Source organism: Rhopalosiphum padi, chromosome 4 (assembly GCF_020882245.1).
Source record: "Rhopalosiphum padi isolate XX-2018 chromosome 4, ASM2088224v1, whole genome shotgun sequence".
NCBI lineage: Eukaryota > Metazoa > Arthropoda > Insecta > Hemiptera > Aphididae > Rhopalosiphum > Rhopalosiphum padi.
In genome coordinates, this window is record NC_083600.1 from 32,303,684 (window position 1) to 32,329,566 (window position 25,883).

The following is a 25,883-nucleotide window of genomic DNA, read 5'->3' on the forward strand; positions in this document are numbered from 1 at the left end:
AATATACATAATATGTATAAATACATATAAATAATTTAGTCATTATTTGATATTAAAAAAATTATTTTGCAATTTTCAAACATAATTATTTGTAGTAGTATATAAGACTAAATTACTATAAGAAACAAGTATAATATGCAACTTTATCTTGTACCCACATACACATACGAAGATACATATAACCGTATACTATTAAAAAAAAAAAATTAAAAATTAAAAAGATTAAAAATACTTGTTCATAAAATATCAAGATTTTTTGTTGATGATTTGGTCTTTGGTTCTAAAAATATATTCTTTTTTTGTAGTCACCCTGAGTTACCAGTTTCTGAAATAAGAATAACCATACTGACTGCACATACAAAATATATGTAATGGACCTATGCCCTAAAGAAATGTATTGAGAATATGTTAAAATGGATAAACAATTTTTAATTTATATTGTACATGTGTTGTACTGGTGTAATGTGTAGTATCTATAGTCTAGAAGTACTTTGGCATATTTTAAAATTATAATAAAATTGAGCATATATCTCATGATTTGATTTTTATAATTATGTATAATAATATATTAATCTTATGTAAGTGCTTTTATAGTATATAAGTAGGTGCCGAGTTTATAAAAATAAGCATAAAAAATACTTAAATTGTTAAAACAAAAATATCTGCGTTTCTCCAATTACGTTTGTTTGAATAAGTGAAAAATAATAACTACAATGCTTGTTTCTCATGTTTATAGAAAAGATCTATTTACATTTAAAACCATATTTTCATGATTCAAACTCTTATAATTTATTTTATTTTTGACTTAAAGCTAATTTGATTGTTTTTATAGAGAAACAGCATTGAATAAGTACCTATAGCAATGAAAGAGATAGAAAATCTGTATTTTTAAGTCTGTGTCCTGTGAATTATTGGATTACTAACGTTATATATTATATCACAAAATAGTATGATGCATTAATCCATTAAACTAATTGGACAAACTGTCAATTGAACGGATTAGGAATTGTAGAAACCTTTGAATCTATACATAAAAATTAATGATATGTTATTTACAAAATTCAAAATGATAAGTTTATTAAAAAAAAAATTACAAAATATAAACAAAAATGTGACTTTGGTAAAATGTACTTAAATCTACGACCACAACGTGTGTGAGAGGTTCATGTAGGTAGGTATTATAATAATAATAATTATTATTTTTGTTCCTAAAATACATAAATCAGTGCGATACTTAATAAAATAAATACGTAGGAACTTTGTACTGCAAAAGCAGAGTTTTTGAATTTGTTCGATAACGGTACACATCCAACAGTTGAAGTCTTTGGCTCAGCGTATGCTGTGAAGTTCGGAAACAAGTACGTATTCATCATCTGAAAATCATTAAAATAACAAATTAGTGCCAGAATAATAGACGCATTACCTCATAATACTATTAATATTTTTAAAACGACGAATTTTTTTTAAAAATTTATCAATGATTAGTTGTTGCATAAAAATGTTTTAGACTTCTAGTTTTCATTATAAGTTTTAAGTAGAAACCTATGCCATTGTGAATCGTGATCTATTATGAATTTGTATGATGGAGTAATAATAAACTATTCATAACTCGCGTATCATAGCTAAGTACCTACATAATATAATGTATGCAGTATATATTTTATATACATGATGAAAATTTGGTATTTTAACACTCAGTGGTCAGATTGTCAGAAGATAATATTGATTGTTGCCTGTGATCACCAGCGCTTGAAAAATAATTATAAGAGAATGCAAAACTCTAAATAATAATTTGCGTACATTATTATTAATTCCGTAAATGTCATCAATTACGATATAATTAAAGGGTTACGCTAATTTTTTTTTTTAAGAAAAGATATTCACCTCCCCCCATATTTCAAACAAAGGCTATCATAATTCATAGTATATTTATATATATCTTACGATTGCACAATAGCATAAGTTTACGAGCAGGTTTTCCATATCGGCCAAACTCGAAGTCAACGATAATACCTATGTCCTATATAATAATGTAGGTATTTAACCAAGGTTATTATTATTATTATTTTTTTTTTTTGTAGACAGACACAGACTGTTAATTTAGACAGAACACCACAAAAGCAATCGTCCAAACGAAACCTACCAAGGCCAACGTATCGTTGTGTAGCCGGCAGAACGTCATGTGTTTTCCATTGATCAATCGCCTTTCGATATTTTTTGTCAACAAGCTATCTTCCCATGGCAAGTTGTCCAAATGTTGTTGAAACGTTTTGTTCTGAAATTCGACGGGTTCCATGATTTCCAAATCCCTAAACAAATTGTGTTCGTTGCCGTCGTCGATTGTGAAGGACGGTGGCTTCATCAGATATGCAATGTGCGCCTGGTTGAGTTCATTCAACATTTTCTCATTGTTTAACGCTGGCATCACCGTTGTTGTGGTCGTAGTAGTTTGAGAAGGCGGATTTTTAGTCCTTTAAAAAAAAATAATTAAGTAATTCCACATCGTAATCTATTGTTATTTTGTTATTTATAGTGGATGATAGGAGTAGGGTATGCGTGTGTGTATGGAGGTGAAGTTATGATAGAAAATATAGTGACCAAACCTAATGCTCTTAAAATAATTTCAAGCGGAATATTATAATTTATTATAATTTATCCACCTTTCTAAGATGATGTAGTAAAATTAATCCATTTATTTATAATAATGTTGGTTTATATTATTATGCAAATGTCCTCAATCGCAACAAGAAATGACAAGAAACATAAAATATTATGACAATATTTATGGTAAATGAATCCTGCTTACGTGCTGTCAGCCAGTTTTAAGAAGATTTTCTCCACACCTTCCATGTTGTAGTCCAAGAACTGTTGGACGCCGAATGTTTCGAAAAAGAACGGTACCGGCGTCATACTGAAACAACTTGCCAGTGGCGTACGCGGGTAGTAAGTGACAAATGCCAAGCACATTTCTTGTTTGGTCGAATAACCACCCTGTAAAACCACCAACGTAAAAATTAAAATTAGATTCCATACATCGGACACGGAATCACTAGTATTTTCATCACCCTTATACTACATAATATTACAAATAATACAAATTACAATAATATATAGCATACTGTAGTAAAAATCGATTATTGTCACGACATCGATATGGTGTTCATACATTGAGTCGGCTAATGCTATCCGTGAATAGTTTAACGATATTTATATAGTGACATATACGATATACCGGTCAGTGAATGATAATCTCGTGAGTAATTGGAATAACGAGTTACAATTAAACCATAAAGGTATTGAACACCTAACAAATAACATTTAATAATATTATACGTACGTGAGTTAAATGTGGACGATCGACCGTATTATAGACGCACTCTGTGATAAGTTCGTCACCGGGATACACAGTCACTTCATTAGACAGTTCTCTCGCCTGTTGGTAATCGTAGTCGTAACGATCGTCCTTTACATAAAATAATGTATAGTTATTATATTTATTTATAATACATAGGGCATATAGGTATTAAGGTATATTGACATATTATTATGATGGACAGACATGTACGAAAATTAACGAAAACTACTACAATATATTGGCAATATTAGAATAGGAAATCTACACAATATAAGGCAAGACAGTAGACAATAATATCGAATCTAGGAAAATAACTTTTTGTAATCACTCGCAAAACACGTCGCAACAATTAGTGTTGAAGTAAAACGAATAGTCATTAAATTGATGTATTTAACGATAATTAATAAAACTTAATAGATTAAGAGTTCGAACTATTTATTTTTATAAGTGATCGTAAGTGCTGATGAGTATTATAAATTATAATATACTGTCTGGTTGGTATCCTGATTTGGATACCCGGATATCCAGATATAACTCTATTTTAATTCACTAATACTATAGTAATAATATTATAATCATGCATAAGATACCTGTGCGATGGTAGCCATTTCCTGGTCGTGCCGGACGTGCCGGAGTTTGAGTTGCCTGGACGCCATGTGGGCGTGTAATAGGACGGACGTGATTTTTATGCCTCTTTCCGGGAATATGACGTTCGTGCAGTCCTTGTCGCATAGACTGGCCGTCTTGTAAGCAACTTGCTTCGGCGGAACGATGTGCATCGGCGACACGGCCATGCCTACTGCCATGATGCCGGCGTCGTTGGGGCGCAAAACGTCCGTGTAGTACACTCTAACGCCCGAGTTGTCCATTACTAAAATAATAAATTGTATAAAAACGGCGATAGTAGATTATTGTTTACATATATATGCGAGTAAAATATAAACACTATCATATGAATACTAAAATAGAGTATTATTAAACGCGACGATGATTGTTTTAATATTTTAACAATAATAAAAAACATATAATTTTGTGTTTCTAAATAAACCCTAGTTTTAATAATAGACTCATATCTACCTGACTATACTATTATATTTCATTATTTATGTTTAGCTGTTCATAGTTTTCCAAAACAATTATTTTCGAGGAAAAATGTCAACTTTTAAAAACCTTTACAATATATTATTTTGTGTTCAGCTCAGAGTTGATGAAAAATTATACTGAAACAATTATAATATGTATTCAATAGCTATATACCAAATACCAATATATACATATGTAAGACATTAAACAGCAAAAACCTGCTATACTCAGTAAAGTAAACTGTTTGAAACATACATACAATCAATAATAGGCGATATAATTAAAAAACTATTTTTGCGTGTGTGTGTGTATAAGCCATACAAAACTATCGTACTTATGGTTTTGAAATTTAATGGTAAATAAGTAATTCTATATCCATAATTTTTAAATTTTGTATTTCAAAGAGTAACTCTCTAAAAATGATATTTTTATTTTTATATGGTTGCCATTAATTACAGAAAATAAAGTAACCATTAAAATTGAATATAATAATTATTTTAGACCTATATTTTATAATTGATCAAAACCACTCATATGAATATGTTAAAATATGTGTAGTTTATATTTAACGGAGTTTAAGGCACAGTAATTACACTGGCATTATTTGAATTGTTATGAGCAACGCCGTAATAAATATAATATCTACTATATAACCAAAAGTCTAAAACGGATAGCTCTTATATAAATCCACAGTTTTTGACCGACTTTTATGAAATTTTCACCAATAGATTCAGCAAGATCATAGGCTACTTTTTATTAGGTATCTACTATTTAATTTTCAACACTTACGTTAATGTTTAATTTAATTGACTCGAGAAAAACTATCATTACGATTGGACACAGTTATTTTTAGACCTTTATTTTATATTTGATCAAAACAGCCTGTGTTAAAAAGGAGTAAAAACGCCGTGTAGGTTCAGCTAGTATAATATAATATCAATGTTATCATATTATTATTGTTGTTATACCTTTTTTCAGCGTGGGATTATCGTAGTGCACTTCTAACATGTAGTACAATTCACGACCGCCAATTGGCACGCCAATGTGATCCGGCAAAAACTGCCCGTCCGAGCCCATCGCCCACGTGACCACCGGCGATACGCACTTGTTCCAGTCGTCTGGCATGCCCTTGCCGTAACACTGAGCGCCTTTCAACGTCACGTATTTTTCCATAATGTCCGAACCACCGTAGCACTCATAGACGATCATATGGTGGATAAGATGACGCGTGTCGTCGTTCAGCAAAGGCACAAACTGCAGAAGTGATCAAAAGTCGTATCTCAGAACATTTTCATATGTTTATATATAATTACATATAATATAAAATTGTTGTAATATGTATTGTAGCTGATATATATGTATATATAATTCAGTGTTGGGTATAGACGTATAGTACAGTTACAGTAACAAACGTGTAAGTAACTACGTTATGTGATTTTGTTAGAATTTATTCCAAGTATAGGTAACGAAAATGTAAACCCGAGGGACGTATTTGGTTTAATAAATATTTCATTTGTTTTTTATTATAAGATGTTAATATTATAAACTCACCCCAACAATATGATTTTTCTTAAAGATCGGAGCTTTGAAAATTTTGCACCAGTACAAAGTGTCAACGTCGTCTTTAATACGTAACTAAAATTTAAAGTAATATAAAAAATAAAAATTAATAAACCTCACACAATACAATATTTAATTAAGTTTTATTATGTTCATTTGATTACGTTATCCATGGTGACGTCCCATCTCTTGTAGTTATCCGTGGTCGGTTTGAATTTTGGGCCTTTCGGATGGAAACTCTGAGTACCTTTCCATGAGCTGCCCAATTTTAATGCATCAGTATATTGTCTGTCGATCGGATCTCGATCGCTCATTGTCCAAAACATACGCATCGTGTCGTTCTACAAACATACACAAATTTCTATCAATATTTTTTCCCATTACATTTGCGCTTAACTAATTTATTATAACTCAGCAGTTTGTATACCCATTAGAAATAGATCAGATTTTAATAAATAATTTAGTACTTTAACCAATAATTATGTAAATAGGTATCTTAATAATTAATTCGTCAACATAAAATACATATATTTACACGTGTGTATTATAATTGATAATCATTTGTTTGTATACTTGTAACAATTATGCCTACATTATAATAATTTATATTATTAATGTTATTAGATTTATATCTTTTGTTGTTATAATTATTGTTTATTTCGTGAAAAACGTTCTTATAAAGATTAATTTAACTTATTGAAGAGTGGGGACTAGATTAAAACAGTAAAAGTGTCTAAAAAATATAATAAATTTGTTTTTTTTTTATCCAATGCATTCATACAAATCGTTTCTAAAGTTTACATTTAAGATACATGACATTAATGTAAAATACAGCAGATAAAACGTAAAGAATTTGAAAATACAATATATTAGTATACAATGTACCAGTACCTGGTATACATTTGTTTAGATATTTGCATTTCGATAAGTACTTATATGTGAACAAAATTACAGGGCATCCCTGATTGTTATCTTGGTAAAATTATTTTTTTCCGTATAGTTTACATAGATTCGTCTTAGATAGACGTTAGTGATTTAAACATTTTAAACTTAAATATAAAAATTCCCACGATTCTTTGGAATTCATCAGATGAAATAAATAATATATATGTTCTTTTGTACATATTAATGTAAATATAGACAATATATAGAATGGTAGTTACCATTATTATTATTATTATTATTATTTTAAACATAGTTTTATTTTAATTGAACAAATAATTTATAAATATTATAAATAACAAAAATAATTTTAGTTTAAAAAAAAACAATTTAAGAAAGCATAATAGTTAGTGGTTATACTTTGTTCAAGGAACTCGGAAATTAATGAGTATATTGTGGAGAACTAAAAAATATGCAATGTAATAATAACTATGTGAGGTATTATTTCACATTTGTTTCTCAGGATTTTAAATTAAACCAAAATTCGCATTTTACTGTGTATTGTCGACTTGTCCGGTCCGCAGGCATTGTGAGAGTAAACCATATTATTTCTATGTACATACTCGTCATGTATAGTATAAAACGTATGGTGAGTGGTGATTATATATTATCTAAGTAGGCACTTATTTTAATAGGACGGTATGATGATAAATTTGTATCATAAATGATTGTGATTAGTACATCTAAACGTATATACTTAATTTTAACATCTAAGCTGTACACGAATTATGTTTATTTAAAAAAAATATATACAATAATACATCTTAGTAATTTATTAAATCCTGCATGTATAATTCAAATGTTCAGCGATAAGCGTTAACAAAAGTCAAATTTAACGTTAATAATGTATAGGTAGGTAGGTAGGTACCATTTTTTAATAGTTGGTTACGGTTCATATTATTTTGTATAAATAAGTAATAACTGAAGCTGAAATAAGTTTATCTATGCATGAAACGTAGGTATAACGTGATATTTTATTTTTAAAAAACTTATTTAAGAATAATTTATTATGTGAACAGTTGAAAAGATACATTTTTATAATATATTAATATGTATGGACAAATTTTTTTATACGCATAATATATCTTAATCACTGTAATGTAAAAGAAACAAGACATAAATAATATAATATTATATGCTAATTTTATTTGCAATGATATCAACCACGAGTCACGCTATATCGTATATACCTATACAACCTATCTACATTGAGTATTTCATTATAATATCATTATGATTGTACGGCGTTAAACACTTTGACCAAACTCTTCGTATGTAGATCGAAGGCCATCGACCGCATCAATTGTTTTGTAAAGACGTACCGGTCCGAAACGAATGATATTATTATTATTATTATTAATAATATTACTGACTAGGTATATTATATTATTATATCATATGATGACACTCCTCGTGGTGCATTCATATCACGTTCGCGCGACGACCGTTGCCAAGAAAACGTACCTATCACGTCGTCATAATGTCCACGTTTGCATATAATACGGTTTGTACGTTATAGTATTGCTTATAGTTTTATGTCTTGGTGAAGGGAACAAAACATAAATTATTTTCGTTCTTCGGCGCCTCCACCGCCCCGTCGTTGACATGGTCGAAGGAACGTTACTCTTCCTCTCCGTTACCGCCACCACCATCGTCGAGCTCGTTCAGTCAGACGGCAGTTTTAATGATTGTCATCTACGAGAAATGTGCGCAGACAGGCCTTGGGTCGAGTCTCGAGAAGGACGCAATGAAGATCGAGTTAGAATCGTAGACGCGCCTCTGGGCTCGGACATTGCATTCTTGTGCAACTATTGTGGCGAAAGGGATAAAGGCCAGGCCCGGTTTTGGTATACTTCGCACAGGTACAATATTATTATAATATTACTATAGCAACATTAGTGCTATAGCTTAGCTTCAGACGTGTACAGAAGAAATGACATAATAAACGTACAACGAAACCTGTAGCCATTCGACCCAATGCGTAAGTCTACGGTGTGCACTAAATAACACGTCAACACAACAAGCACGTATTCAGGATCAATTTTAGGGGGGGAGTTTAAAATATTTTTAATGCATGAACTAAAAAGCGTGTAGTGAGTTTTTGTTATATTATAAATATATACCTATTACCTATACTTTAAAATTTTCGGGGGGAGGGGATGAATGGGCCCTAAACCCTTCTCCCCCGTATACGTGCCTGCAACACAAAGGCTCAAAGATTAGAAATTATTGTCTTGACGCAATAAATATTTTTGGGAACAATATTTTCTAAAAATCATATCATTTTTTGGAAAATATTTATTTAAGAACAATCAAATATAGCACATTTATTAACTACCTATAGGAATCGACCATACCACAGACATTATACTTGTATGTAGGCTATTATAATATTAGGAAATATAATCAGAAACCATAAAAAAAATTATAATAGAAATGTATTTTGAATTAGAGTATAGTGTAGTGTAGTGTTTCTGTTAGTGTATTGTGTATATTATATTTTGAAAAAGCAGTTGACATCTGTCGTTGCGCTTTTGAGCACCTTTATTACAAGCTATAAATCTGAAACACCTTACGATTTCAAATTAATTTGGTTCCTATATTATACGTGATAATATTTACTTTTCCTGCCAAATTACTTCCTGGATATACTTATTATAATAATATAATCCTTAGAAAAGATCCATTTATCTCATATTATTGTAAATTATATAAGCTATACTCGTATAATATAGTCTTATAATTATCTTGATGGTGGTTGTTTTCATCCGCGGTCACTGCTACTGCGGAAGTAGAATGTTGTATTCAAACGGCACCACGGCGGATCGGAAAGAAGTAGTGCTGGGTATGTCGGAACCGATAGAGTCGAACCGAGTGTACATGATGCTCGATCATCGTCTGGTAATCCGGAACTTGACTTCATCTGACATCGGCCGGTACTCGTGTTCCGGTCTCGGGACTGACGAAAGTGTCGAGTTTGCGCTCGACCTACTACCGGCAAACACAGGAGGACGGCCCGGTACCGACGTCACGGCGGTGACGGCCGATTCGATGGCAGGATGGACGCAGTATGAGTCGCGATACTTAACGCCTGTCACGAAGGCTTTTCCACGAGTTCGGAAAATGGGTGTGGACTGGGATTCATGGGGCCCTTGCGACGGATGTGCAGGCAAGCGGTACCGAAGGGCTGCTTGTCGGGTCTGTTTTGACGATGGTATCCGCGTGGCTTGTAGGTAATATTATATATATGTGAACGGTATATAATGTTATCACAGGCTCAAAAAATGTTTGTCTAATCTCGCATCAATACTCCATATCCGAGGAGGCGAAAAAAATAAAATTTAAATCCATACAAAATAGATTTTACAAAATCAGAGTTTACTATCAAAATCGTAATAATATATCCTTATCGAAAAAAAAATATATAAATGTAATATTTGAATAAAAGATTTTACAAAAACAGAATGCAATCATTACGTTATAATAATTTACATAAATGACTTTATTTCCACCATTAAAGGTAGACCGTACAAAATTTACGTTTACGATTGTTATTATATGGAATCATTTTGGAGCTTTCAGATCGATCAGGCTACCAGCTGCGGTGATGTCGGTTTCGCCCGGTCTAGCAGCCAAACTGTCCAAGTTGCCCGACTTTTTGCTTTCCGAAACCTGTTACGCCTACTGCCAGATTTCAAACAAGCGCAGACTTCCCAAGTACAGGAACACGTTTGTGCTAGAGGAAGGGTCTAGTTTGACATTGGTGTGCGCCGAAGCAACCGCCGATAAAAAGGTAAGTAGGTATATCGCTTCGATTTCGAGAGCTGATGACAAACCATAAATATTATACTTGGTTTGATATGATGATACAGGGATGGATCCAGGGGGGCTTAGGGGCCCAGCCATGTTATTTTTCAATTTTTTTTTTTAATTCTACAGATCTAAATTTTTAAATTATGAATAAAGTACCTATAAACTATTGTTGCACCCCCCCCCCAGATCTTTGCTCTGGATCCGTACCTGTGATGATATGATGTGTAAGGTGGTGTTGTATAGAGGATAGGACTGGCGGCGATTTCAGTAAATCATTATCGCACAGAGCTATGATTTTGTAGATCTTATACCGATGAATTTAATTCGCTTAACTGTATGCGGCGAACGCGACTATAAAGATATATCTACCTAATTATTTTATCCTACACAGTAATAAAACATTATTTTAATCAGCACGCGCTATCAGTATTCCATATTGAATATATACATTCAAGATGTAACATTGAAGTTAAGTATATGAAATTAAAGAATCACCTAAAAAAAATACTTGTTATTTAGTCAAACGGCAGATGCACTGTAAATTTAACCACAGCCAAACTGTATATTAAACAATAACCGCCGCGTCTAGTGTATTATATTATAGTGGTAATCAAAATGCATTTGGCCACATTCTAATATAACGAATACCGCGGAAACCGCTCAAAGAGCGTGTGCATTCTTCGCATTATTATTATTTTTTTTTTTTTTATAGATATTTATCGAAGTCATTATCGTACACATTTCGTTTGTCGTTAAACCGCAAAAGTCTAACAATTCGAAATAAAACACTTAATCGTAATGATTATATTAGGACAGCGATTTCCCTTAATTATCTGGTCGATTGATGACTAATTATTATTGTATCGTTTGTTACTGATACATGATAACCATAATATTGCAAACTGTGAACGGAGACATGAAATTATTGAAATATGTTTAATGGAAATGTAGGCAAAACCATATATTTAACAGACCATTCGGTGGACGAGTATCACATTATCATTTATAACCTAATCATTTATGTATTGTGCAAACGTTGTAAATCGTTGATATTTTATAATTTATGTATAATTGTATTAGTAATTAGTACCGCATTTATATCACAATCTTCAATATTTATTTTAATTTGTTTAATAATTGTTTATTCTTTTGTTCACGCTACAGTCCATTTTCGAACTGTTTTTTTACACATTACTCGTGGAAATGGCTCTTAAAAAGTATTTAAACTAATTAAAAATTAGTATTAGTTATTTTGTTCATTACGTTTTATGTCATAATTTACTTTATTTGTTTTGATCGATTTATTTGATTGTTTTATAACGTTAGTAATGAATAATACGTTATGAGTTTATGACATTTCCACAATTATCCAATTGTGGTTATCGAAATAATTAAAAAGGGTGTTGCATTTATTATTAACAAGAAGTTTATACAAAACACAATTTTCAAAGCGCGTATAGAAAAACGTGATTAACATATTAAATAACACCTCAATCATGATTATTTTTATTTGTTGGACATGACGATATTATGAGTATATTATGATACCGATAGCATAATATGTTAATTGTAAAATATCTGTTTTTTAAATCATTAGAAATCGAACCGTTTTGTGTACTATTGGAGATAGCTTGCAGATACAATGTGACAGCGGCTATAACGTGTTATGTAGTTTAAAAAAATACCTTCCGATTTTGGTGGGTGTTAAGTTTTACATTTCCTACAGAATAGTTTCCAGAATAGATAGTGATACTATTTCATAAAATACGAGCATATTGCTTGTTATAGGTATAATAAACCGTAGCATCAGCTGTTCATATAGTATAACGAAATTATTGCGATACATCGTTGTTCACTAATTCTGTAATCTTGACCATTATTGTTATTCTTATAACTAATTAGTTTTTGCGTCTGTTTATGGATCAGGTGACGTGGAGAAAAGATGGACTTCTGTTGACTGAAACCGAGTCCACCGCCGACGACACGTCAGGGGCATTGGTGGACACGTTCGGGACGTTGTACTTGGTCAGACTCACAGGCGACGACTCCGGTAATTACACGTGTTATGTCGACGGTAACCGAACGCAAGAAGTGCTGTTGGCCGTCCGAAAGTCGTCGTTACTCTCGTCGAAAGCCTACGCCCGACACCTATACTATTTGTATTATATATTCGCGATGTATTTCATCGTTTTCGGTGCTCGGATCTACTACGCTTTTCTTAACCGTCGCGATTTCTTAAAGATCACCGACAACGATGTACTGAAACCCGAAATTCCTATCGTTTATCTGGGAAGAAAAATTCGGATCCGTTGATACACACCATAAGATACTCAAGCATATTTTTTGTACTAATATAGTTCTAAGTTTTTTTCTTGTCACATATTTTTGTATATCTTTTCCGAGTAGATTTAAACCCGACACAAACTATCAACTATCGAGTTTTGTTATTGTTATTCTTTGTTATCGGACATTATTGCATAATTATTTGATAAATATTGTGAATATTCTAGTTTATAGATAACTATCTATTCCGAGGTTTATTGATAAATTCCAGTTTAAATTTATATGCATATTGTATGAACATTTCATACGAGATTAAATATATTATACATTATTATATTATATATTATATTATATTTAATGTAATGATAGGTATATTTATGAATACATTACTTCCCAAACAAAAATAAATTCATGTATTTATTACTAAAATTCCTTTGGTTCCTGCTAATGTAAAGAGCTACATAATATTAATACAGAATCACTCTACCTATCAACATGGTAATTGTCAATCAATCCAAAGACTTTTGCAATAATCTGAATAAAAAAAGAGATTTCTCCATTTAAAAATCGGTGAAAACAAAATCTAAACCTATAATAAAACCTATCCTACCCCGAAGTAATTTTCCTATAGAAGACAAACCAGATCTTATTAGAAATATTTTTTCTTTTATCATCCAATATTATATAATGAATAAAATATATATTATATATTTAATTACCAAGATTTATATTCATTTTTAATAATTTAGTAATGTTGTAACATAGTTAAACCATTAAGTATTTTTACACAATAAATTTAACAAACAAAAATGTTTAGGTACCTACATTAAATAATATTGTAGTAATGAACACACTGTATTATACATGTACAGTAAGTTATAATCTGTGTTCCGAGGGAAATATACACATTGCATGTTACTTACCTTACGTTATTTTTTAGGTATACAATTCTTTCAAATGCATTTTTATTGAAAAATATATTGCTATGGGAATTCGATAAAACTATTTAACAAGCTACAAGCCTATCTCAACAAATTCCCATTATTAAGTAATTCATTAAGTAATTTACTGTTTTTATTACTATTATTCAAAGCTATTTTTACATAATACAACCGGTTTTATGGTCCTATACACCCTCGACGGACATAAATTATTATTTGATTCGAACGATATCTTAAAAAATACAGGTTTAAAATTACGAATACATACCCCAAATACCACGTCGTCGTGTGCGTCACAGGTGTCCCAAGCCCTTCGGAAGACGACGGATATATGAGAGCCATTTTGGAAGGAAGCCAGTAGTTCGTAGTCCTGGCTCACATCCTTTTCCGGTGTTAGACCTGTTTCAGTTTTGCCATGCATATCCTGTGTAACAAAAAGTAATAATAATAATAACACATGGTTTCATTCATATCGCGTGACGCATTTAAAAAGAGGTATATATGTATTAAATATTTAATTTGACTGTTATATAAATATTATTATTATGACGAAATCAATACATTAAAAAAAAAAAAAACTAATAATAAAAATGTGTATAACAATTACCTGCCTATAAATTACGTTTAAGAGTCCAGCTATTAGATATAACATATAAGTATAGTTAGTAAAAATGTTAAAATGTATGATAACAAAAAATTACCCATATGAAGTTTATTTAAAAAAGATTTACACTGGTAAGGTTCAATATTAATATTATTAGTTATTAGTTATTACATAGCTATTTAAAAAAAAGTATACATAATACCTACACTTTTTATCAATGGTATGAAGTATAACTTATACACTCCGATAGATTAAAACATCGTAACGTTTTAACTTGAAAACATAAAATTAAGAATTCTATATCCCACGCAAGCTACTGAAGGGTACGGTATTATTATATATTTGATACCAAATTAAATATATATTATTATGTAATTTATAATAATACCTTAGTACAAAGTCGATTCCAAGATAGTAACAACTGACAAGTGCTTATATAATTATTCATACATGGCAAACATATGGTATTTAATGTTCATTATTATACTTAATGATATAGGAGGGTGATACATCACAAGACAAGGAATATAATTAGAACAAAACCGGAATTTAAATATTTTGCCATTCGTATAGCTTAAATTCAAAAAACCATATGGGTAACAATAAACATAAGTGTACCTACGTGATGTTTGACCGTTATTTTTAACGAAAAAATAAAACTGTCTTTTTTGATTGGTTTTAGTACCTTACTTTATTTTATTTATTGGTGTTGTCAAAATGTCAACACATTTTAGCGAATATTCTTTTATAAAGTAATGTGGTATATAAATGTATTACTTGACTATAATTAGCTATATTAACTATATTTATTATTATATTTTATAAATTATAAATTATAATTAACAGACATTGGATCCAGTTATTCAATGTTTCAATGTTTTTTTTTTTTTTAATCGATTACTTATTATTATTAGTTCTTATTCAATCTTTACTTTTAGTAAAAAAATGTCCATGTATTTCATTGATTGTTGGATTTTATCTTTGAATATATTATTATATATATATATATATATAAATTATGTAATTGACCATGCTACATATTATTTCAATTTACGGTAAACGTGATTTATTTTTTTCTCGTATGAGTATAATAAAGATGCTTGTCGATTTTTTTTCAATAAGATATTTACGAGATATTTTCGTATGTATATGATACCTACTTAGTACTTTCATTTAAACAAATTTAGTACCTTCTAATAAATTATAATAAAATTTACATATATAATTAATTGTACCAATTTATAAATACATATATAAATATACAATTGTACATTTGTCTTATTTAGTATGTTTTGAATTAAAAAATATAAGTATATTAGAATATATTTACTATATAGTTTTTTTTTTATCACACATTTTTGAGTATGTAGGTAATAGTTTATTATATGTAAGAAAATCTTGAAAGATTTCTGTTTTCAAATTTAGTTATGTGAAAAAATAAGTATTATTATCAAGAATAATTAACAAAGCAGAATAGCTAAACTTGGTCAACCGTTACTACATAAATTGTATTAAATACCGAATGTAAAGTAATAGTAATAACAATAATAAAAAAAAAAAACACCGAATTCATTCAAAACAATAATAAAATTATAAAATTTTTCTCACGAGAAAAAGACCCCAGGTATTGTAACGCGATCAACAAATCTCGTGGGAACTGTTGGGTTTGGGATATACGAAAACCAGTTACATTGAAAGGGATCAATGAATGTTTAGGTACATTGTCATGCTTTGCCGCCATAGTACTGAGAGAATTCACGTATGATAGATATATACTTTTTAATCAGATAAAGCTCAAGTTAACATTATCATAAAAACGACGAGATTATCAAATGTATTTTAACTCCATAAAAATATTTTTATTTTTTTTAAGTTTTCACTGTTCAACGGATTGTAAATAGTACTTTATGTAATATATATTATAAATAATATTTTGTTAGAATTCACATTTATATTATACTAAAATTTAGTAATAAGTTTGCTAACATATTGAACAAATTTAGTTAAACATGTTAGTATTCGAAATTCTAATAATATATAGTTTTGTCGTAAATTCGTTGATTGAATTTGATATACCTGCTACTTATGTAGTTATATCAAAGAGGCATTGAAAAATTAACGGAGTTTAAAATACGTTACAAGCAAATAGGTTTGACAGAAAAAAAAATTACCGGACGTGATTACATCCAGCACCTGCATTGGTGGTGATGTTCCACGAGACTGGCGCGTGCCCTTTTTAAAACCGCCATTAATACACCATGACGGAAGAACAAGTGGTTATTTTTTCCTCACTAATAACAATCAGAATAATAATAACAATAAAATCTAATATCTTCCGAGCCAATGGAAACTTTACACGATGGACAGTGTATATTATTATATTAATATAGTCGTATTCACCCTACATAATGCGTATAGGTAGTATATTATACATGTGTACCTATACAGCGTAAGGTAGGCAGGGCTGCAGATATCACGTTAATTTCCGGATGCACGACAATCGTATAGAATATTATAGATACCTAAAATAGTATTATTTATCAACAATAGCCGTGAAGAATGACATCGTCTAACACATGTGATTACGTTTAAATCAAAATATTGTCGTTTTATTCGTAAAAAACAACAATATTACCTTACCAAGCTATATATACAGCATTAGTAGCTGTAGGTATTATATAGGTTATTGAAATACCTATAATGTACTTGTAATTTGTATATGATTTTATATTACTTTTGATCACAATAACAAGACAAGCATTCACTGACTCCGCTATATATAGCGATTTAGAGTTTAGAAAATATTTCATAATATCTTAATGATTTGAAATCGATGACTGCTGTTTTGATTACACGCCTAGTTAAGTAGTAACTATATTATAATAAACTACATATTATACACTATACAGGATAGGTGCTTTGAAAGTTCAAACCCAAATTATTATTATTATTTTTTCCTACGATATTATAATAATATCATTATCATGTTTTCCTACGGTATATATTATTATATCGTGCGAACTGCGCAATGTTGTCTGAAGGTGAATCGGTGACGCTAGGACAATTAAATGAGTCTCACGATGAAAACGTTTTACGATCGAGCAGGTGCTGAACGGTGTTGGGCGGGGGCTGTTTGGATCAAAAGAATGTCTCGTGGTATGCGGGAAAACCATGATATCGCATGAAACTGCTGGAAGATTGTGTTGTATTGTGTACATTTTTAATACTATACTTAATGTGTTCCAAAAATAAAACCAACATGCGTCGTAGACAAGAGATAGAATTATAATAATTAAAATAATAATATAATTGGTAATGTTTATAATTGAATAGGTAACGTGTGTTACTGTTATGATCGATTAAAGTCTACATAAGATTAGTTGTTTTTTATACTCGTATATAAAAAAAAAAGATTGTGATCATATATCGATTTGTATTTTATACTGATATTAATGATATTAATATATTATATCGTAGCTTATAAGTTATAGTGCATATTTTATATACAATTAATTTTCTGTTAGAATAATATAACATATTAATATTATTAACATTAATATTTCATATATTACTTGCAGTTTTAAAATATTAGATTGTTTAATTAAAAAATTATTGAAGTATATTATTATATTTTGTTTATTTTATATAGGTAAAAATATACAAAAAATATACCAATATACAAATTAATATTTAGACGGTAAACATAAAGGTTTTATGATAATGCTCTAAAGTGAAAAAAAATGTGAATTCCGTTTAATCGATTAACTGCAGTGAATACAATTGCTTATATAAACGCAAAATACATTGTTTCTTACTATTTAAAAAAAATGAAACCGTCTATCTAACTATCCAAGTATAAGGCTTAGGTGGTGATACTTTAAAGTTATAACTTATAATAATTAGCTGTGACTATAATTGTGCGTCTTCCTTCAAGCAAAGTTAGAATTCGTTGAGTTTATTTATAATATACATAAGTGCGGATATCAGTGCAATTCTCTCGTTATCGTAAAACACCATTTATTTTTTAAAAACTGAATAAAATATTCCTCTCAGAAAAAAATTGAGGTCTTAAGACGTCCACGTTGACTGCACGTCCCCGAATCCGTTGTAGTGTGTTTATCATTATTAAACAGCGCACGTCCATGGGAGCGGCATAGTATTATTATAATATTATATTGGCAAACCGATTTTAATTCACCATAATAATATGCGCACAAAATACAAGTATACATAAAACATAATAATATATGTATTATAATTTAATATAAAAAAATGATGTCAAACCTTTATACCCCAATGGCCCGGTATACTTACAATATTATTGTTACTTATTATTATTAGTAGTATATATCGGTTATGAATATTATGTTGGATTTCATAATAATAATTACAAAGCATGATGTACTTGCATAATTACGTATACGATAACACACGTAGGTACCTATAAAAATATTATTTTTGGAAGAATGGTAGGGAAGTGGGTAGTCAGCTTTGAACACCCCGTTCGAAGCTGACTGGGCGGAGTGACTGGTGGGAGACTTCTACCCTGAAATATTTTATATTATTATGATTTAAGTAACTAAATAATAATATAATATATTAAAAAAAAAAAAAAAATTTAGTCACCTTTCTCTTCTATACTATACAGACTTTTTTAGTATACTATAAGTTATTTAATATATTTATATGCTTATTTAAAATATTTTACACTTGATAGATTTTTATATATTTTTTTTAAATATTATGATTCTGCATTTTTCTATAAATGAAGTATATTTTTTAAAGTTTTTAATGCATTCAATTTACAATTCAAGAAATAGCTTTTTTTATTAGTAATACATTTATGCATTATTTATATACGACTACTTATATACAAGTAGTGCATATACCATAATATTAAAAAAATAATATACATTTAATAATAACGTTAGTTCTTTCTATTTGAATTTAAATAGTGACATTTTTAATGTGTGAAAACTAAAAATTATTATTCTGCAGTATAATTTTAGTTTTTTATTTTTAGCGAGTTGAAAATAAAATGATAGTTATAGTAGATTCTCACGACTTTACGTCACTTCTTTAAATACGAACCCAATTAGCAATCAAATAGACAACGTGAGATTGATATTTAATAATTGTTCGAGCTTGAGCCTTTCCGCGCCTGGTGCAGACGGTGTGTCCGTTTGACACGTGTGTTTGTCGTCCCGCGGACGTCCGACGCAGAGGTGCGCTTGCGCGAACTTTTAGCGACCGGCTTCGCTGGCCACCGGTTGTCCGGGGCCCGGCCGTCGCTGTCTTTTACCAACGGTCGGATCGTTCCGTTCCGTGCCGGCTTGTGCCCGTTTTTTGTTCGTGTGCGCCGAACACGAAATCTCGGTTGAGCCTGACGCACCGCTGCGTCCGCTCGCCGCCTCGTGCCGGGTTGTGCGGCCAAAACCGCGTGTGCGGTCAACGCGTTGTCCGTGAATATTATTCGCGCCGGCTTTTGTGTCCGATTTGTTATACGGTGATACAAAACCATGTGCCTTTTTCTTATTATTATTATCCGCAAGTTTGCGTCGTAAAGTTACGGTCGTTGACTTATTTGATTATTGCTTCAGCTCTACACGGTGTACGTGTGTGCACGGTTGGTTGTCCAGTGACACCAAAAAAGGAAAAACCACGTTTAGACCAGTGAAGATTGCCAGCTTGGATCGTGGGATCGCGCCGCCATCTGAATCAGGTCATTTATTGTAAAATTCATATTTTGATGTTATTTATTATTATTATTTATATGCTATTATTGTAATTATTTTGGGGCCCCGTGTTGACCTAATATTATATTTATTTGTGTCAATTTACGACATTGTTATATTCTTGTTATATTTATACATATACCGGGTCACCTTCTTCGTTTCTAACACATTGCGAGTCGTGTCCGATAACCGCGAATTTCCAAAAGTAGGATCGGACACGGCGTCAACAATAATATTATTGTTAATTTCTGGTTTTTATCTTATAATACATAAATAGGTACGGATAGTAACTGAATAATGTTCATTGTTTTTTCTTTTATAGTATCATAATAAAATTCATAACAAAAATCTAGCTAAAAAAACAGACAAAAAGGAATAAGAAAAAAAAATGTCTGTCATATCATTTATTATAATATTCAGTAGACACTATACACTATAACCGCCTGGAGTGTTAGGTTTTTTTCAACAAGAGATTTAGTCTAATGGTCTGCAATAATAACAATAAAATAATACATATAAATATAAATATGTAATGCAACTTAAAGCGAACGTAGTATTTTTGTAAATAATTACCTATCGACCTTTAAAATAGAGAGATACCTGCTTAATCAAAATGATTGTCACGCCAATAATATTGCTTTAAGACGCGTTTAACAAGTTGTCGTATATTTTATGAGTGTACGATGTATTCCAATAGAAGCACGTTTTGGACGTGTATAATATATGAAGAACTCCCGTGCATTCCATCAGGTCCATAAAGATATACATGTAATGCGATTTAAAATTCTACAGGGATACAAAACAACATAATTCATCGTATATAAACATTTATCTAGAGTATCTAGTAGTTTTACTAAGCTTACTTTAAGTTAAGTTTTGTTTGTTATTTTACTTCAAAAATAAGTGCAATACGTACCGATATTTTAGTTCATACTATTCAATGTTCGAAACTCTTGAAATTTGCAATGCGTAATTTATTTCAATAAGAATAAATGACTAACTTTTATTTGTATACTATAACCTAAAATGATTCATTAACCTATAACAGTATAGGTATACCTATATAATATATATATTTAAAATTTAGTATAATTTATAGTATTTATGCAATCATGGAAGTAGCCAAGTAGCCAGTAGGCACTTAACAGCTATATTCAAAAATATAAAATATATACGTGATTTTCGGTTTTTAATTTTGTAAAACTAATAATAAGTAAATAAAGTTTTTATTTATTTTTTGAAAAAAAAACATTTGCGTTCAAATCTAGTATTATTATAAAAAATGAATTGAGTTTTTATAATACTTGTTTAAAAAAAAATATAAAAAATAAAATAATAAATAGAAATTGTAAGTTTACATTTATTAAGTACTTTGTAATATCATTAATACTAAAAGAAAAAATTGTTATCATTTAAATCTTTAAATGGGTATTGCAGTATTTGTAGCCTATCTACTGAGAATATTAGGTCAATTATCGAATATCTGAATCATACGGTTATGCATTAAGAACTAAGATACACACTAATACTTAAATACACGAAAAAAAATAAATAAATATAAGACAGGTTTAACTTGTTAAGTTTAAGACACGATGTACTTTTTTCTCACATAATTATGTTTGTGTATGTTATATGTATATTAAACGCTTATGTTGTGTATTTTTCTTTAAATATATTTTTTAAATAAAAATGTATTTACTTCTCCTACTATTGAAATAATTTGATGTTTTAATAGAATTTCAATTATTAAAAACTTTGATAACTGGCAATGTGAATACTAAATTTCACTTAGGAATTTCACAGACAACAGTTATAAATGTGATAAAACTAGAACTTACTAAAGGTATTTATTATTTAAGGTATAGAAAACTGAAAAAATTACGTAAAGAATCTTCGGATTTCTAATAATAATATATCTACATACAGCTGGGATGGGTAACGGACGACCTGTGTACCAGTTTTAACTGGCCCATACTACATTTCAAATTACTTTATAAAAATATAAAATGTTATGATTTTTCTAAATTTATTTATAAAATTGATATACCTAATGTTTATCGTAAAACGCAGATATGAGTACTTATCTAATATTGAACTATTATAACTTAATAATAATAATATAGTATTTATAAATAAATATATATAAATACCAATTGTAAAGTTTATTGACCTTTTTTATATTTTTCCTTTCTCTGGCCCGCTTTTCGGGGTAAGTAATGTGCAAACGATTCACCCCATGAGGCGACACCACAAGAAAAAGATTATCACTTTAAAAAAATTGGCACTCTAGTAGCATTGAGTTGCCCATCCCTGAAATACAGTATACATTATAGTATATTGTATTATGCATAGTTTATGTACCTACACAATTTAATTAACGATATTAAGGTATCCTATGTACGTAGTATGTATATTAAAAGTTTTGCAAATTCGTTTGTCTGCATTTCTATTTAAATGTGTAACTATAAAAAGGTAACTCATAAATTATAATAACGAATGCCTAATTATAATAAATAAACATTGAAATAAGCAAAAATTATAAAATGCAGTTGATATTATATAGACTGCATACACTATTAATTGTTGTACATAATATAAGTTTTCTCAAACAATCGATTACAATAATATACACGTAAAAGTGTTGGTACATATATTTTTTTTTATTTACTGATACAGCGACGAGAACACGAAACACTTCCGACAAAATTGAATTATACATTATTATACTTTATAGCTGCACTCTTTGTCACTAAATACAATGTGCTAGAAACAATAGGTACCTCGTTTGTGGGATAGAGCATATCGCGAGTGTATGTTATGTCGGGTATAGCTTTTATACGCAGTTTACAGATATTCTATGAGGAATAACGACAATGCTGTTATTCAAAATTATAAAGGTATTACGTGCCATAAAATATAATGATATACGGGTACTCTAAATATCGGATTAACGAACCTAATAATAACAAAGGTGTGCGCTAATACGACGCGTGTGATATCGGTACTTCCGGCGCTGTTTCGACGCCGACCGACAGCAGATTAAAATGCCACACAATGATCAGCATTCGACATCATCCTTCTAACACCACGAGCCTTTGGTGCTTGTGGTAGTCGAAAGTGGTGTAACGAGTTTAGGAATAATCCTCGTTGATTATATTTTATAAGATTAAAATAGCCGAGTGGCAGACGACAGTTGTACTAGTTGAACATCATCAGTACAAAGCGTTCAGAGCATCGATACAAAATAAATCGATCTGTCATAATATGACATATTACGTATATATATAGTGGAATCCGCTTAATGTGGACACCGAATGATGGGGAAAACAGCTTGGTGAAGACAAATCGGCAGAGTCCCAAACAAATGTATTCGTTACATTATACGTCGGTTTATCGGGACAGATCATCGCCCGACGACGTGTCCCGATCAAGCGGATTTGACTGTGCATAATATTATAATTCGATAACGTAGCGCGCCGCATTAATTACGCGCGATAAATTATAGTGACGGCGATTGCGACGTTTTTACTGAAATAGTTTTATACTCCGACAATATTATTGCCAAAATATTTTGACGTGACACCTAACCTTCGGGGGGGAAGCTATAGCGAAAAAGTGAAAACATCACATGACGGTGATCGACGATGGTTATGTTGATAATATTATAGTCATTAGAACGAAAATATAATATTTTAATTTTGGGGAGCCTGCAACAGTAGCGTATTGTTAATAATATTTTAAAATGAATGCGATGTGTATAACAGTGGCGCCGTTTGAATTGTTCATTAGCAATGTGAATAAACATTTGAGCTGGCCAATTTTTTTTTTTTTATTTGGATACCACATTTTTTTCAGTATAGTGTAAACGTGTATTTTAACCACATGTGGTCTTACATTTAATATTTTAATAAAATCGGAAAGTCCGGAAGTTGGAAACAGTTTTTGTCGTGCATACTAATAATATTATACTTCTATAAATAATAAATAAACTTAATCCATAGACATATATTATTTTATACGCATTATAATTTTCATAACATATTTTATATTTTATCTCTTATACATAGGTCGTCGACGCGTTTATAAATTGTATAGAAGGCCAAAACGACGCAGCGCAAATAGGGGTGCCAAAGTACACTCTAACACTCCCCTCTCAAATAGCACCCTCGCGATACAATTTCATAAAGGTAACTATGTATAGTATACAAGGATTGACACCGGTTTAAACTCGACTCAAGAGGGAATCAATTCTATTCTCGCGAGCCTTTGTCTCACCACGACTATAAACCAGTGGTGTGCTAAGCTTTTTTCGAAAGGGGGGGATTATGCATTTCTCTATTCTCAGACCATTTCATAATTAAAAAAAAAAATACCTACTCTTACATTTACCATAGATACTAGTTAATGTAGTTATACGTTACGTACCTACGCCATTATCTGTTTATTACTGTAACATTTCGATGTAAATAACCCCGCGACAGTGAATTATATGTTTTCATTACTTTACGCCATATTATAGCTGTTACTGTTATCAATCAACTAGATTTGCGTGAAAAATTAAAATTCATACAGAAAAAAACCGTTGAAAATATGCATTTTTGTTGGTCAACGGTCAATCGCGAGAACTCAAAAGACAAAAATAAAAAAGCTAAAGGGAAACGGGCGACCTATATATGCGACACGCTCTTCCCCCTCAAAAGCTGCCCCCGAGTGACCAAAGTCCACGACTCGCGACTCGTCGTCACGTGCACGACTTACAGCGTTACTGATATAAGATGGATGTGACGAAGCCGTCCTGCCTGTTTGGGGAGGAAACTCACCATTACGTGTCCGGTACCGGTGTCGTCGTCGACCCACGCGAGCAACACGTCCACCGACGAGGCGATCGGATCGACGAATCCCAAAGCTACGTAACCGCAGGTCCGGGCCTGCACGCGGAACACCACGCAGTCGGCGTACTCTTGGGCGGCCACGGTGATCTCGTCGCCGGCCAACACCGTTTTGCCATACTTGGTGGCGGCCAGCAGACCGGCCGCCGTCAGGTTGGCCGACCGGAAAGACGGCGGTGACACTACGGTGGCCGCGGTGGCCGCGGCGGCGCGCGCACAACCGGCGCACGACAACAACAACAACAACAACACACACGTCCGGGGCATGGCGATTGCGCGTACATACTGACTGGCATACTGGTTCGCCGGCTCGGCGGAACCGAACACCTGGCCCGGTCCGCCGCCGCCGCCGCCGCCACCGTAACCCCTCGCCGACCGAGCCGAAGCCGCAGCCGCCGTGTTTCCCCTCGTCATCGAGCCACCCGCCGGGCAATCGACACTCTGCCCCCCCCCACCACCGCTCAGCCCGCAAACACGCCGGCAGAAGACTCGAGCACATGGTCTCTTGCTTCCGAACAACGCGATAACAATATCAACGAAACCGGAACACCTCACTATATGTAACATAGCCCCTCGGCCCGCTACTGCCGTGTCGTTGTGCGCGTAATAGGGCGACGGTTTTCATCCCGCGTCAACCTACCCGCGGTGTTTGTGATGACGAGAGGACGAAATTTTTTC

At 31.5% G+C, this 25,883-nt stretch overlaps 2 protein-coding genes across 3 annotated transcripts; one reads left to right on the forward strand and one right to left on the reverse strand.

Annotated features, from left to right (window-relative positions):
- Positions 1 to 1,048: 1,048 nt before the first annotated feature.
- LOC132929683 (MOXD1 homolog 1-like) lies at positions 1,049 to 25,634 on the reverse strand. The gene is made up of 10 exons (XM_060995201.1): positions 25,137 to 25,634; positions 14,246 to 14,401; positions 6,163 to 6,339; positions 5,990 to 6,073; positions 5,407 to 5,692; positions 3,946 to 4,226; positions 3,338 to 3,463; positions 2,807 to 2,991; positions 2,144 to 2,471; positions 1,049 to 1,373 (listed from the first exon to the last, which is right to left on the reverse strand). The coding sequence occupies exons 1-10, from the start codon at positions 25,617 to 25,619 to the stop codon at positions 1,209 to 1,211; spliced, it is 2,271 nt and encodes a 756-aa protein (XP_060851184.1). The 5' UTR covers positions 25,620 to 25,634; the 3' UTR covers positions 1,049 to 1,208.
- Positions 8,387 to 13,298, forward strand: LOC132929684 (uncharacterized). 2 transcript variants are annotated; one of them, XM_060995202.1, is made up of 3 exons: positions 8,387 to 8,802; positions 10,523 to 10,733; positions 12,680 to 13,298. In XM_060995202.1, exons 1-3 carry the CDS (start codon positions 8,546 to 8,548, stop codon positions 13,064 to 13,066), a joined length of 855 nt encoding a protein of 284 aa, XP_060851185.1. In that variant the 5' UTR covers positions 8,387 to 8,545; the 3' UTR covers positions 13,067 to 13,298. The 2 variants fall into 2 exon arrangements, with proteins under 2 accessions (XP_060851185.1, XP_060851186.1); XM_060995203.1 differs by lacking the exons at positions 10,523 to 10,733; positions 12,680 to 13,298 and adding an exon at positions 9,736 to 10,387.
- Positions 25,635 to 25,883: the final 249 nt, after the last annotated feature.